At 38.0% G+C, this 14908-nt stretch overlaps 1 protein-coding gene across 1 annotated transcript in view; it reads left to right on the top strand.

Annotated features, from left to right (window-relative positions):
• The first annotated feature begins 1031 nt into the window (after nt 1–1031).
• ctnnbl1 (catenin, beta like 1) overlaps nt 1032–14908 on the top strand; it is a 107029-nt gene continuing 93152 nt past the window's right edge. The window contains exons 1-5 of the mRNA XM_049462716.1: nt 1032–1192; nt 3958–4140; nt 5446–5552; nt 7564–7707; nt 10798–10891. Coding sequence (XP_049318673.1) covers nt 1163–1192; nt 3958–4140; nt 5446–5552; nt 7564–7707; nt 10798–10891 — 558 coding nt within the window. The 5' untranslated portion in view covers nt 1032–1162. The remainder of the gene's footprint in view (nt 1193–3957; nt 4141–5445; nt 5553–7563; nt 7708–10797; nt 10892–14908) is intronic.

The raw sequence follows: 14908 nt of genomic DNA, 5'->3' as shown, positions 1-14908 counted from the left end.
AATAATTTTGGGGCTTCTGGACCAGAGTCTGCACAAAGATTCATGTCTTGTCATCTATTGTGTATATTTGGTCTGGTGAGTTCTGGTTTCACACCACAGTTTAGTGAACAGTGAATAAAATAACTTTTGTGTCGTTATCTGCAGGCGTCATCTCCATACCTCATATTAACTTGTTTGAAGACTTGTTTTTTGATTCGCTTTGTTAGGTGTTGTGCTGAATTTGGACCAAACAAGGTAGATCCAAAAGCACCCTTAATTTATTTTGACATTTTACCACAATAGGGTGGACATAATGAAGACAATGAAAAATTTTATGAAATTAATATTATTTACAAAATAAATAAATGCCCATAAAAATGAATAAATATATAAATAAATAAATAAATGCATGCATACATAATTGTATACATAAATAAATTATTTTATAAATACATTTTGTCATTAAAAAAGTACACACTAAAAATGATATCATTAATATTTCATATCAATAATTTTTCATATTTCTATGCATAAACCTTTATTTGAGGCTGTTTCTGCATTTATTTATTTAGGCATTTATTTATTTCCACATTTCTTTATGTATTCATTGATTAATTCCCACATTTCTTTATGTTTTTTATTTATTTATTTATTTTCACATTTCTTCTTTTATTATTTCTGCACTTGTATGTTAATTAGGTAGGCGGTCCTATCCTCGCTCTAAAGCAGGATTGGTCAACTGGTCATACAGACAGAAGCAACCGGCTTCTAACTATTCTAACGTTAGAGTAGAATATATGGAGAAATGTGTAAATAAATTAAAAATAAATAAATGTTAAAATAAATAAATAAATGTTGAAATAAATGTTTTAATAAATAAATAAATGTTAAAAAATAAATAAAGGAATAAATAAATAAATGTTAAAATAAATAAAGGAATAAATAAATAGATGCAGAAAAATATAAATAATTAAATGTAGAAATGCAGCAATCAATAAATAGTGTGTGTGTGTGTGTGTTTTCTGTTTTCTCTCCGGGGCTGTAGGGGGCGGTATGTTCGGGAAGCCGCTCCGGATCAGCGACACTGAGCGAGAACACAGAAGTTTTGCGGTAAACGGGCAGTGTGGGGATATTTACCCTTAAAACAGGATTTCTATTGGAGTAGAGGAGGCGTGTGTGCAGTATGGATGTTGGAGAGCTGCTGAATTACCAGGTATTTACGGCTTTAACTCCTTTAGTTTTGTGTTAAATGATAAAATAGCTGTGGAGTGAGTGAGTTAGCATCACCCGGCAACAACAACATCAGCAGCAGCTCGAGCATGTTAGTTAGCTTAGCTAACTAGCTAACAGACCGGTGCAGCTCCTGATTACTGCTGTTACTGTGCTTTAAACCCCTCCTGGCACTGTTTTTACAAGAGTCCCTTGCTTAGAAAAATGCTATAATATTAATAAGCTGTATGTGTTTATCTAATAGCGTTCATACAACCCTTTAGTTTGTCAATTTAGCTTCTCTTAGGAGCTCTTATTAACTTACTAATACAGAGAGAGCTACAGTCGGTTTACACACACACACACACACACACACACACACACACACACACACACACACACACACACACACAGCTTAAATAGGTTATGTTACCAAACTACAGTGGCAAGAAAAAGTATCTGAACCCTTGTGTTGACCTCAAAGAAGCTAACTTACCTAGTCAGAGTCAAGTGCTAGCATACCTGGCGTCTTGCTTGTTTGGAGGTGTGTAACTTACTGAAGCTAAGTTGACTGGGGAAAAAAAAACTCTGCACAAAAAGATACGCGTATCAAGGATCTGAAATCAAAAGTTGTTGATTTACCAAAAGCTGGAAAGGATTAGGAAGAGAATTCAGAGGCTGAAGAAATTCTCAGATCTACAATAAGGCAAACAATTTACAAATGCAGACTGTTTGGGACTGTGACTACTAAAATACCAGCTATTGATTCCAAAGATTCGCTTGGTTTTTCTGCTATCACTTTGAGTGTTGAATGAGTGTGTCCAAGATCATAGTTTGTTTGTGTGTTATTATTTTAGGCACATTATATTTGTCTACCTTTGACTTGGATGAAGACCAGATCGCATTTTATGACAAATTTATGCAGAAATCCAAGACATTTCAAACGGTTCCAATACTTTGTCTTGCAACTGTGTAAAGAGCAGTCATACAGGTGCATCTTAAAAAAATTGAGATAATTGAAAAGTTACTTTATTTCAGTAATTCAGTTCAGAATGTGAAACTCTATATTATATTATATAGATGTATTACACACAGACTGATACATTATAAGCGTTAGAATATTATATATATATATAAGACCAATAGGTACTTTTGGCACTGTGGGCAGTGTGCCAAGTCCTGCTGGAAAATGAAATCCTCATCTCCATAAAAGTTGTCAGCAACTGGAAAACTCTGCACTGACTTTAGACTTGATAAAACACCGTGGATCAACACCAGCATACATGTCTATCCAAACCATCACTGATTATAGAAACTTCACACTAGACCTCAAGCACTTTGGACTGTGTGTCTCTCCACTTTTCCTCCAGCCGCTGGTCCAATGATTTCTAAATAAAATGCAAAATTTAGTGATGGTCCGTGATGGTTTTCATGATTCACTCTTGCTATTTTAAAGATTTATTGAGAAGGTTTTCGAGCTGCCTTCATGCTCACCTTTGTTGTTTAGTGGCTTGATGGTGGACTCATAAGTTTTTACATTAGCCAGTGTGCAAAAAGGCCTTTAGTTGCTTAAGATGTTCTTTTGGGTTTCTTTGTGATTGCACAGACTATTGCATGCCTGGGTGTTTGCTGGTGGATCACGTCTGGGGATCTGTCTCTCTGTGGAGTGGTGGTGTCCTCTCAGTTTAGAGATGAATTTAGTATCTTTACTAGCCTGATGAGCATCAACAACCTCAGGGCTGCACACTATATTGTTTGAGTATCATCTTTGCAGTGTGCACAAGCTAAATAGTTATATTGCAGGACCTGCAATGTAGGGACACTCTGATTTTTGCAATGCATGAAACAGGGACTTAATCACAAAACCGAATGTTTAATGGATTTCAAATATAAAGAGAAAAAAGGAGGAAATAATAATAATAATAAAAAAAGAAGAAATCCGGAACTGAAAAAATAAGCAAGGTTACTTAAGGCAAATTTAATCATGCCACACCTTTCTTAATCCAAAAGTAAATTCAGCACTGTTTTAAAGTTTAATTGCATTTTTTCAGATTGTATTTGATTACTCCAAGTGCCTTTTATTTTAAATACATGAAATGCTTTTATGTGTTATATGCTGATTCAATGACATTTGTAGAAATCTGGTGATCTTGTATTTAATATTGCAGTATAGATATATTGCAGTAGTGTGATAAATATATATTTTTTCCCAATATCATGCAGCCCTAAACAACCTTTTTCGTGTGCTCCTTAGAAATCTTTTGGTGTTGTGAAGCTCAAACTTTGATAGATTCACGTTTTTTTTTTTTTTTTTTACCAAAAACTGGCTCCTACCACTCACACTTGATTAATCATACCATTGATTGGAAACTCCTGACTCTAATTTTGAATGATCTGTTTTTTCTTAAGGATTACACACTATTGACACTCAGAGATGTTTAATATTGAATTGAATTTTCTTAATTGGAAGCGTTCTGTTTTGTCTCATATCTTTGATTTGGTTCTTCTCATGTACTTAGTAAATTTGTGTCTGATCTTATGATGCTTTAGGTCAAGTTTATGCAGAAATCTCTAAGTTTGAACTTCAAGCACCACTGTGAAAGGCTAATATTTTTGTTTAAAAAGCTTATGCCATAACAAATGCTAATTATGTTTTACAAATATTGTGACCAGAATCTTGATAAAATGATCATTATTACCAGTTATTCTATTAACAGTTATTCCTTGTCCTATATAACTTCATTCACCTTGTGTTCTCCTCATTTACAGCCTGACCGAGGAGCAAAGCGACCCAAGGAAGAAGATGGCGGCGATGAACCTCGGGCCAAACAGAAAACATCCAGCCGAGAAGCTCTGAGGTACACAGCAATGGGGGAACCTGAGGATGAAGATTTGGAAGACAAAGAGAAGATCCTGGAGAAGCTTATGGACCAGGATGAGGTTGACCCAGAGGTACTGGTTGAAAGTAGTTGACTCATTTTGCACAATTTTAAAATGGGATTATGAGGATTGCTCTCAGAGGGAATCTCAGTAGATGGACAATTGCTTATGTTAAGTTTTTTTTTTAGATTTAACTGAGCCTATCACGATAGTTACATTATTAAATTATCACACAATGGATGTACATGACCTAAATAATATATAATATAATATAATATAATAATCGGGATATTATCTTTTGTGGTTATTTGTTTGTTTGTTTGTTTACATATTTAATAGTGAACAGTACTCCGCACACACAGTGTTGACTGAAACAGGTGAAAAAAAAATATTTTTCCCAGCTATGATTAATTTAAATGTTGTTGTCTTTAAAAGAGTATAATGTTTTGTTATGCTATTATATTATCATTATATTAGTGGCCATTAAATGGTCTTAAAAGGAGAGTAATATTGTTTATCTTAATAATTTCTTGAATGATATATCGTCCACAAAAAATGATTGTGACAGACCTATATTTTGCACGTTTCATTAACTAAAATACAAGAAAGTTATATTTAGTCCCACGTTGCTTGTTTTAACATGGTAAACGTACAGACTACAGTACGATAGACTCGCCTCTGAACAGCGTAAGAGCTAGTGCTTGGTCTGGTTAATGCTGATGCTGCTCCAGCAGAGTAAGCCGGTGTTAGCAACAGGCTAGAGGTCGATATTACTCACCTCAGAATGACAAAAGGGCTAGTGCTTAGCACGGTTCAGCAGAGTGGCTTTACTGCTCCTTACAACCTGGTAGATTTTATACATAAGACACAGTACATTAAAAAGCGCACTGCCGATTTTTGGGAAAATGAAAGGATTTTAAGTACACCTTATAGTGCGAAAAATACGCAATATTGCAACATCAACCAGCCCTACTTTACATTAATTGTTTTTTAGTTTTCTGTCAAGTTACAAGTTACCTTTTCAGGTGTTGTCAAATTCTGTCTCTCTGCAAGAATATGTCTCTTAGTGTCCTGCAACAGAACGAGTATAACACACTCCCTCTGGATTCCTTTTTATGTCTGTTTATAAATAGGGTTTAATCTACAGGTTTGCTAGATACAGAATTGTTTGTTTGGTTTCTGATGCTGTATGATGTTCTATTATCTAGAAACAAATGAACTGAATTGCTGATTACAGTAAACATTAAATTGGCTGTTTTGTAACTTTACAGTTGATGATGACAGAAAGTATGAAACAGAAGCAGATGGAGATGAAGATGTTTAGCTCTGTATGAAAATGCCAGGAGCTGAAGGCCAGAACTTTTTGTTTTTTAACAGGGAGAGCTGGTGGACGAGGCCATGGTGAAAAAAATGATCCTGACCTTTGAGAAAAGGTCATACAAAAACCAAGAACTCAGGATTAAATTTCCAGACAACCCAGAAAAGTGAGTTAAGAGGAAACACACACACACACACTTAACCTCTGTATATCACTATAACTTTCTGAAGCTTTTTTTAATATAATTTACTCTTACTCGTGAAACATTAAAAAATAAATTATTTATTCTAAGTACCGGTACGTAATAGTAATTCATGTGTATTTGTGAATAATTTTATATTTGATTGAAATACAAATTTTGTTAACTACTAATTATACTAAACTACCAAATATACTAAAATCGGAGCTACAAGGCAGATGTAAACTTTTGAATGTATTATTTAATATTATTTAATAAGAATTTCCAATTTTATTATGCAGCAAAAAATAAATGCACAGAAATAATAAAAATAAAAGACAAAATTTAAAAATCTACATTTTGTAAAGTTAATACACTTAATACAAGTACAGTAGTACTTGCTATTTTGTAGATACTTAATTTACATTTACATTACATTGAATTAAATGATGAAATACCTAACACTTACCCTAGTACTAATATTAACTGTAACACTGTTGAGAATAGTTGAACTATTTGAATATCTGTACAAAATCTATTGGAGGAAGTGTAGCAGAGTTCTTATAGGCAAGTCTGTTCACTTGGTGGTAATATTTGTAATGCTGTGGGCAGTTATTTCCTTTTACTCAAGACTAGGTTCTGATCTCTATGAATGGGGAGAGACTAAGCTACTTAGAACTAATTCAATTAGTCCAATTTACCATTTATTTAGCATTTTACCATGACATAAATTAAGCAATTACAACTCTACAATTTAAACTGTTTCTTCAACACTGAAAATGTCCAGCAGACAAATTAACCAAGTACAATATGAAATTAGAATCAAAGGTGTTTGGATTATTCACGTTCATTACTCAGGTAGAGGTATAGATAGTAGGGTTTAAAATACTTCTTTTTTTTAGGTTGAAGTATCAAATCAAGCTTTTTACTCAAGTGTAAGTATAAAGTAGTACTGGTTTTAAAACTATTTAAAGTATAAAAGTAAGAGTAATGTAAGGGGGAAAAAATGACATTAAGAAAAAAGCTTAGGCCAAGTCACAGGGTCCTACAGTGCACTACTTCTCCTCCCCAAAACACATTTTCTAAAAGCCATAATAACTATAATCTTATATTAAAATGTTAATGTTGATAAATTGGGAATGCTCTAGACTCCCTGTTTCAGCTCAATATATGCCCACTGAAAATGAATGCATTTTAGTAGAATGTAAATATATTAAAGAAGCTTGACGAAGTCAGGACATTTCAAAAGTTTGAGTTCTCTTGAGTCTCTGCATGTATCATTTTAATACTAGACTACATACAGCTGCTATGTTCTTGCTAGAGTGGGGGTGTGACGTTATGTGCAGGTGTGATGAATAAACCTCTGGATGAAGAGAGAGTTTTTTTATTTAACGATGAGAAGCTGGAATGAAAACAAGCTGAAATTAAATAGTAGTAACAAGGCCATTTTGAAAAATTTGGAGTAGAAAGCTCAGATAGTTGTGTAAAAATGTGAGTAGTAGAAGTAAAAATCAAGTGAAAAAGAATTACTCCAGTAATGTATAGAACAATTTAAACCATTTGCGTCCAAGTATTTTGGTCTCTCAATAATCTTACATTACATTACATTACATTACATTTGGCAGACGCTTTTGTCCAAAGCGACTTACAATAGTCAAATAGTCTTGGTTGCGTTATATTTGATGCATCTAATAATTTAAATCCCTGATTGAAAAAAAAAAAAACACACTTCCTGAATAGTTTATTCTATTTGGCTCAATAATGCATGCAATATGTTTTATAAATGCACAACAAGAGCTATGCTTTAGTGTCCTAATGTCTAGCTGTAGCCACAAGCTAAGATGTTAGCATCAGATTAGCACACAAGCTAACATTCTAACAAAGCAACTCAATGCATTCCTGTAGATTCTTGTGTTTTTCGAAAACCAGAATTTTTAAAACTGTGAGAAATATTAATTTATGTCCATTTCCTTACCTTTATTTTTGTGGTCATGAACAGGTTTATGGAGGCGGAGCTGGACCTGAATGACATCATACAGGAGATGCACGTGATCGCCACCATTCCGGAGCTGTACCACCTGCTAGTGGAGCTGAACGCCGTCCATTCTCTGCTGGGGCTTCTGAGCCACGACAACACTGATATCCTCTCACTTTAACAGTTCAATAGAATGGAGTGAAATAGTGAACACTACTCAGTTAATGGCGCTGATTTGACGTAGGAGTAATTGTGCTGTTATCTACATGTTTAACAGCAGACTGGATCACTAATCTGTATTGATTTCAGTGCAGCAGAACATTCAGTTTAGATCAGTTCAGTTCCTGGTTGCAGGGATTTTATTCCTGTCAAGGTCAAGTGTGTTGCAGCAGTACAGACTGAAAGTGTGGATTTTTCTTATTCAGACTGATGTTTTTTTTTTTTTTTTTTAAATTTAGAAAAAAAGGTAAAGGTTAACAGGAACAATAAATAAAGAAATTTGTAAACTGCTGTAGGCAGGTTTTATTGAGCTACACATACAGGTGCTGGTCAACGAATTAGAATAATTTGAAATAGTGCAATCATGAAATTCTTTGAATGCATTTTTTGTGCAGAAAGCAAATCAGGTGTTCACCGTACCTGTCCTACTCGTTAGAATAATCACAGAACTCGTTACCTGGAAAAAAATTTGCTCAGCTGAGCTTTCCAAAAGGCCCATTTAGGCCATTTAACTGTGACACTGTTGTTTTATTGAATTAGAATAATGGAGAAACCGTTTCATTGAATTAGAATAATTTTTATTATAATTACAATCATCACTTTCTCAGTATTTTGTGGCTGCCCCCTTGGCTTGTATGACTGCCTGAAGTCTCCGCGGCATCGATTTGACCAGCTTGTCGCAAGTTTCCGCACTCACAGCTTCCCAGGCAGTGGCGATGTTTTGCTTCAGTTGGTCCAGCGTAGTAGGCTTTCTGTCGCGAATTTTCCGCTTGACGATGGCCCAAAGGTTTTCAATGACATTGAGGTCAGGCGAGTTGGCCGGCCATGCCAAAACTTCAAGCTGTTTTTTAGTGAACCAATCTTTGGTCGACTTTGCCGCATGAGCCGGTGCAAGATCCTGTTGAAATATGAAGTCTTCTTCGCCGAACTGTTCCTCAACAGTCGGAATCAGGAACGTTTCCAGAACATCTTGATATACGGCAGCATTGACAGTCTTCTTGAGGAAGCAGAGTTTCCCTACACCTCGAGCGGACATGCATCCCCAGACCATAACGCTCTGGGGAAACTTGACGGATCTTTTCACGCACTCGTGGTTGTAGGTTTCGCCACCACGACGCCAGACACGAGGACCTTGGTCACCGAAGGAGATGCAGAAGCGTGATTCGTCACTGAAGACCACTTTCTGCCAGTCTTCAGCAGTCCACTCGCCGTGTTCTTTGGCCCACTTCAGCCGTTTCTCCATTTGTTTCTTGTTCAGCATCGGTTTTACTGCTGGAACGCGAGATTTGAAGCCGAGTTCGTGCAGACGACGGTAAGTGGTTGATCTGGAGACGTCAGCGCCGGTCTGCTTGTTCCACAAGTCGGCGAGCTCGGAAGTGGACTTGAACCGGTTGCTGACTGCGATCTTTCTCAGCTGCTTGTTGTCGCGAGCAGAAGTTTTTCGGATGCCGGAACAGTTGGTGCGCTTGCTGCAGTTTTTCTTGAGAGCTTTGCAGACGGAAGACTGGCTGATGCCGAGCTGCTCAGCAATTTTAGTTTGGGTCAAGCCTTGTTGGCGAAGGGCTTGAATTTGAGCCACTATTCCGGTTGAGAGGTCGCGCTGCTTACCCATGATTGATTTTACAACTTTTAAATTCTACTCAACCCTGACTTTATACTGCACAGTGAACACTCTTCACAGAAAACAAAAATTCGAGCATTTATTCTAATTCAATGAAACGGTTTCTCCATTATTCTAATTCAATAAAACAACAGTGTCACAGTTAAATGGCCTAAATGGGCCTTTTGGAAAGCTCAGCTGAGCAAATTTTTTTTCCAGGTAACGAGTTGTGATTAGTCTAACGAGTAGGACAGGTGCGGTGAACACCTGATTTGCTTTCTGCACAAAAAATGCATTCAAAGAATTTCATGATTGCACTATTTCAAATTATTCTAATTCGTTGACCAGCACCTGTACAGAAATAGTGTATGGAGTTGTGGAGGTTCCTATTGGTGTCCTGAGATAATCCATCCATTCCACACAGCTCAAATATTCAAACAGTTCCTTCAGATTTAGCAGAAGGAGCACAGTGTTGATGGTGGTGCATACTGTAGCATTAAACATATTTTTAATCAGAGATAGGTCTGACCATGTGGCTGGCCATGGTATAGTATTTGTGTCTTCAAGGCAAGCTCTTGGGATAGCAGTTTGTGGATGAGCACTGTCTATTTGGAATAGTGCATCAGAGTGTGCAGAGCATGCAGGTTACTGGACCTCATTAAAGGTCTCATGCTGCTAAAATCTACTTTTTCTTGTTCTTTGTGAAATACTATAGGTCTCTCTGAGTTGTATATGCATGCTGCTTATGAAACTGTTTCTCAGCCTCCCTTACAGCTTCTGTTTACACAGCTAGTTAGCATTGGCTATCTTGTGTAAGTAACTGTAGGTTTAAATCGTATCTCTGGTTGATTCAGCGTTTTACAGAGCCCTGTGAGGCGTGTGAGGCGCTTCAGGGACAGATTCGTTCACATTTCACACAGATACAGCTCACTTACATCTGTGAATGCGAACCGAATTTCGCCTGGGTTCGACGCATTTTTAGGACATTGAGTAAAACTGCACCCAGGCTCAACAGACGAACAGATGGATTCTTTAAGAATTCTTTGATACAGTGGCCAGAACTGTTTCCTCAAATGTAGTAAGGCTTTCAGGTCTAAATCTAGCAAAGCATCCCCAAACCACCCTACAACCACCCCCATGCTTAACAGATGGTAGTTCTACATTTGAAAAGCATTGTTTTCTCTAGCTATAATAGCCAAACATTTTGATTTGTCTGTCCAGAACACACTGTTCCAGAACCCAAAAGCATCCTGTAGGTGCTGCCTGGCAGGCATTTGTATTTTTATGTTTGTTTAGCATTTGTTTCCATCCTGCAGTTCTACCATGAATATAATAGTTTTTTTTTTCTAAAGGTTGAGTTGTACACACTGATCAAAGCTGTGGCAGAAGAGGCCTACAGTTGCATTTCCCAGTTTTGCTCCTTAACTTGTAGCACATATTGCTATTGCAGTGGTGGATCTGCTGCAGGAGCTCACAGACATAGACACTCTACACGAGAGCGAGGAGGGAGCTGAAGTCCTCATCGATGCACTGGTAAGAAAAGCACTTTTCTTCTGTTAAAGCTACCGTTTCACAGTAATTTATGCTGGTTTATTTCACTGTGCTACCAGAATACACTGACATGCCAATTGTCATGGGGCAGGAACTAGTGTTGTGTCCCATAAGGCAACTGTAAGGCCTTGCTTGACCTCTGATAATTTGCAGGTGTGGGTGTTCTCTAGCTGTGCCCCTGAAGTAACACATCTAGATTAATTTGCATATTGCTATCCTATGACTTTTGGTCTGTCAGTGTAGGTGAGTGCTAAGGTGGTCGTCTCCACCAATAACAGAAAAATGTTGGGCCATTGCCCCTGCAGACCGAGTTCCAAGCTTAAGCAATGCTGTCAACCCTCAAATTAAATCTCTCCATTTTGTTTTTATCAGTGCTGCTCCTAGTCATGGTAGCCCATGTCACGTAAAGTTTATTTGCTTAACTTTTAATGGATTGATATAAGACTTATTCATTATTGTGTGTAACATTTTTAAAATACTTATTAAATGAAAACCTGGCTAAAGAGCAGAATCAAGTAGTAGCAATAGGCTTTCAGGTCTTGATGCAGCAAACCATCCTTAAACAATAACACTACCACCACCATGCTTTACAGTTGGTGACAAAGTCCCTGTTTTTAATACAGCACAGTATAGGTTTGCCTACACTAGGCGTGGGCGATATGGCCGTAAAATAATATCACGATATTTCATGGTATTTTTCAAGGTAACGATACTCTTGGTGATATGACAAAACACTTGGAAAAAAAAAATAAAAATTAAAAATACACTACTGCACTGCAAGAAAAAAAAAAAAAAAATATATATATATATATATATATATATTTATTAGTACATACAATATAATACTTACACCCCTAAGTGAGAGATAAAAAAAATACAAGAATTTTATCAGATTTGTAACAGCATATCTCCATATATCCAGGATTAAAGTAAAATAAAATATATAATCTATAATCTAATATATAAGAAACAATCTCTGTCTAGTAGATATATAATGGGAAATGGGATGGGTGATATGGCACGATATTTTAGGGTATAAAAAACTTTAACGATATTATTGCGTATGATACGATATGGCACACCCCTAGCCTACACTGCCGACTACATCCTGTGAGAAACACTGCAATATAAAAAAAAAAAAAATGTCTTTGACACCATCCGCCTCCCACCCTCCCCATGCGAGCTCCTGTTTGAAATCAAAGCGTCATTGTTTGGTGTTTTGATTCACTTGATCGCTGAAAAACAGACAAAAGCAGTAATATAAGGCATTTCAAAGCTGGGAGATATTTAAAATCGTATTTTGTGAATTAACATGTTATCTGTGCTATGTTTGGATGCTTTGAGGAACTTTATGGTCTCCATCCACATGGTTGGGCACATGCTTGTAAACGCATGTGTTGAAAGCTGTGCACCTTAGTCCATCACAGTTTTGTGCAGGTATTTCCAGTTACAGCTGAATTCACACTTTTAATTAACCTTTTAAAAAGGCAATTTAAATGCCTGATTAAAGGGGCGAATATTGTTGTTTTGCTGTTTTCCTTGGGTTTTGAGTGATCGGCTGACTCTAAAGCGTTGACTCAGCTCTTAGTTGGTCGTTGATCTCTGACACGAGACGCAGGTGGGGGCGGGGCTGGTGACTTTACGGGTTCTGCACTGTTTAATATCACAATATATATCGTCAAAAAAACATTGCAATGTCAAATTTTTCTAATATCGTGCAGCCCTTGTCCACACTCACAATTCAATATATGATATGTTTTTTTTCTCTCTCTTTTCTGACAAATAATAAATGTTGTGTAATATTATGTGCATCCCTAACACTAATTTAAGGTACTTTTTTCAGATTTAGGGAAGAAGAAAGTTTAATTTAACTTGAAATAAATATCAACTTTTCCATAGAGAAATTTTTTTTTTTCAATAATCATAAGGTCTGATTGTTGATTGCTGTGTGCAATTGACTCATAAGGATGCTAAAATGTCTTAAAAACAAGCTATTCCAAACTGAGAGCTGCGAACAGAAACACGCAGAATTAGGTGAAAAACACTAAATGTCACCAAGCAGGAAAAATATCCAACATGATTCAATAGAGTGCTGAATAGCAGCGCTATTGAACATTAGGTATTGATCAGTTTTCTTTCTGCTTTGTGATTTTTTTATGTTTGTGTGTGTTTGTGTGTGTACTGACATTTAGAAATGCAGGGATTGAGTCATTTCAGATATCAGAGGCAGTATATGAGGCTATGATTCGGACTAGTCGTGGCATTTCATGCTGTGTTTGCAATCAAACGTTTTTCAGGCCCATGGTTGGAGGACGTGCAGCAGAGCCTGCAGTTGTATTCTAAAGGAAATTATCACAGAAACAATTACCGTATTTTTCGGACTATAAGGCGCACTTAAAAACTTTTAATTTTCACAAAAATTGACAGTGCGTCTTATAATACGGTGCGCCTTTTGTATGGATTTTACTCGTCAGGTTGTAAGGAGCAGTAAACACACACTCCGTGCAGCGTTATAGAGAGTTTCAGTGCTATACAGAGTCCAGAGCCGTGCAGCTCCGAGGCTGAGCAGCAATAGCATTAGCTAGATGCTAACCGCTAAGCTAGCTAGCTTATTCACTGAGATCAGTATTATCTAAATTTTACTCGTCAGGTTGTAAGGAGCAGTAAACACACACTCCGTGCAGCGTTATACAGAGTTTCAGTGCTATACAGAGTCCAGAGCCGTGCAGCTCCGAGGCTGGAGCAGCAAATAGCATTAGCTAGCTTATTCACTGTTCAGAGATCAGTATTATCTAAATTTTACCCGTCAGGTGTAAGGAGCAGTAAACACACACTCCTTTTAGAGCCGTGCCGCTCCGAGGCTGGAGCAGCAATAAATAGCATTAGCTAGATGCTAACCGCTTAGCTAGCTAGCTTTTTCACTGTTCAGAGATCAGTATTTTCTAAATTTAGCACTTTTAATACTGCTGGAGCAGTATTATTAGAGATAGATGCTAATCGCTAAGCGTTCACCGTTCAGAGGTGAGTTATCGGCCTGTAATCTGCTCTGAGACATGATGTCCCAGATGTGCTCAATCGGATTCAGGTCTGGGGAACGTGGGGCCAGTCCATAGCTTCAATGCCTTCATCTTGCAGGAACTGCTGACACACTCCAGCCACATGAGGTCTAGCATTGTCCTGCATTAGGAGGAACCCAGGGCCAACCGCACCAGCATATGGTCTCACAGGGGGTCTGAGGATCTCATCTCGGTACCTAATGGCAGTCAAGCTACCTCTGGTGAGCACATGGAGGACTGTGCGGCCCTCCAAAGAAATGCCACCCCACACCATTACTGACCCACTGCCAAACCGGTCATGCTGAAGGATGTTGCAGGCAGCAGACCGCTCTCCACGGCGTCTCCAGACTCTGTCACGTCTGTCATGTGCTCTGTGTGAACCTGCTTTCATCTGTGAGGAGCACAAGGCGCCAGTGGCGAATTTGCCAATCCTGGTGTTCTCTGGCAAATGCCAAGCGTCCTGTACGGTGTTGGGCTGTGAGCACAACCCCCATCTGTGGACGTCGGGCCCTCATACCATCCTCATGGAGTCGGTTTCTAACCGTTTGTGCAGACACATGCACATTTGTGGCTTGCTGGAGGTCATTTTGCAGGGCTCTGGCAGTGCTCCTCCTGTTCCTTCTTGCACAAAGGCGGAGGTAGCGGTCCTGCTGCTGGGTTGTTGCCCTCCTACGGCCTCCTCCACGTCTCCTGGTGTACTGGCCTGTCTCCTGGTAGCGCCTCCAGCCTCTAGACACTACGCTGACAGACACAGCAAACCTTCTTGCCACAGCTCGCATTGATGTGCCATCCTGGATGAGCTTCACTACCTGAGCCACTTGTGTGGGTTGTAGAGTCCGTCTCATGCTACCACGAGTGTGAAAGCACCACCAACATTCAAAACTGACCAAAACATCAGCCAGACAGCATAGGTTCTGAGAAGTGGTCTGTGGTCCCCACCTGC

Source organism: Astyanax mexicanus, chromosome 13 (assembly GCF_023375975.1).
Source record: "Astyanax mexicanus isolate ESR-SI-001 chromosome 13, AstMex3_surface, whole genome shotgun sequence".
NCBI classification, from domain to species: Eukaryota; Metazoa; Chordata; class Actinopteri; order Characiformes; family Acestrorhamphidae; genus Astyanax; species Astyanax mexicanus.
The sequence above is the reverse complement of the archived record's forward strand: the minus strand, read 5'-3'. Positions and strand labels throughout refer to the sequence as shown.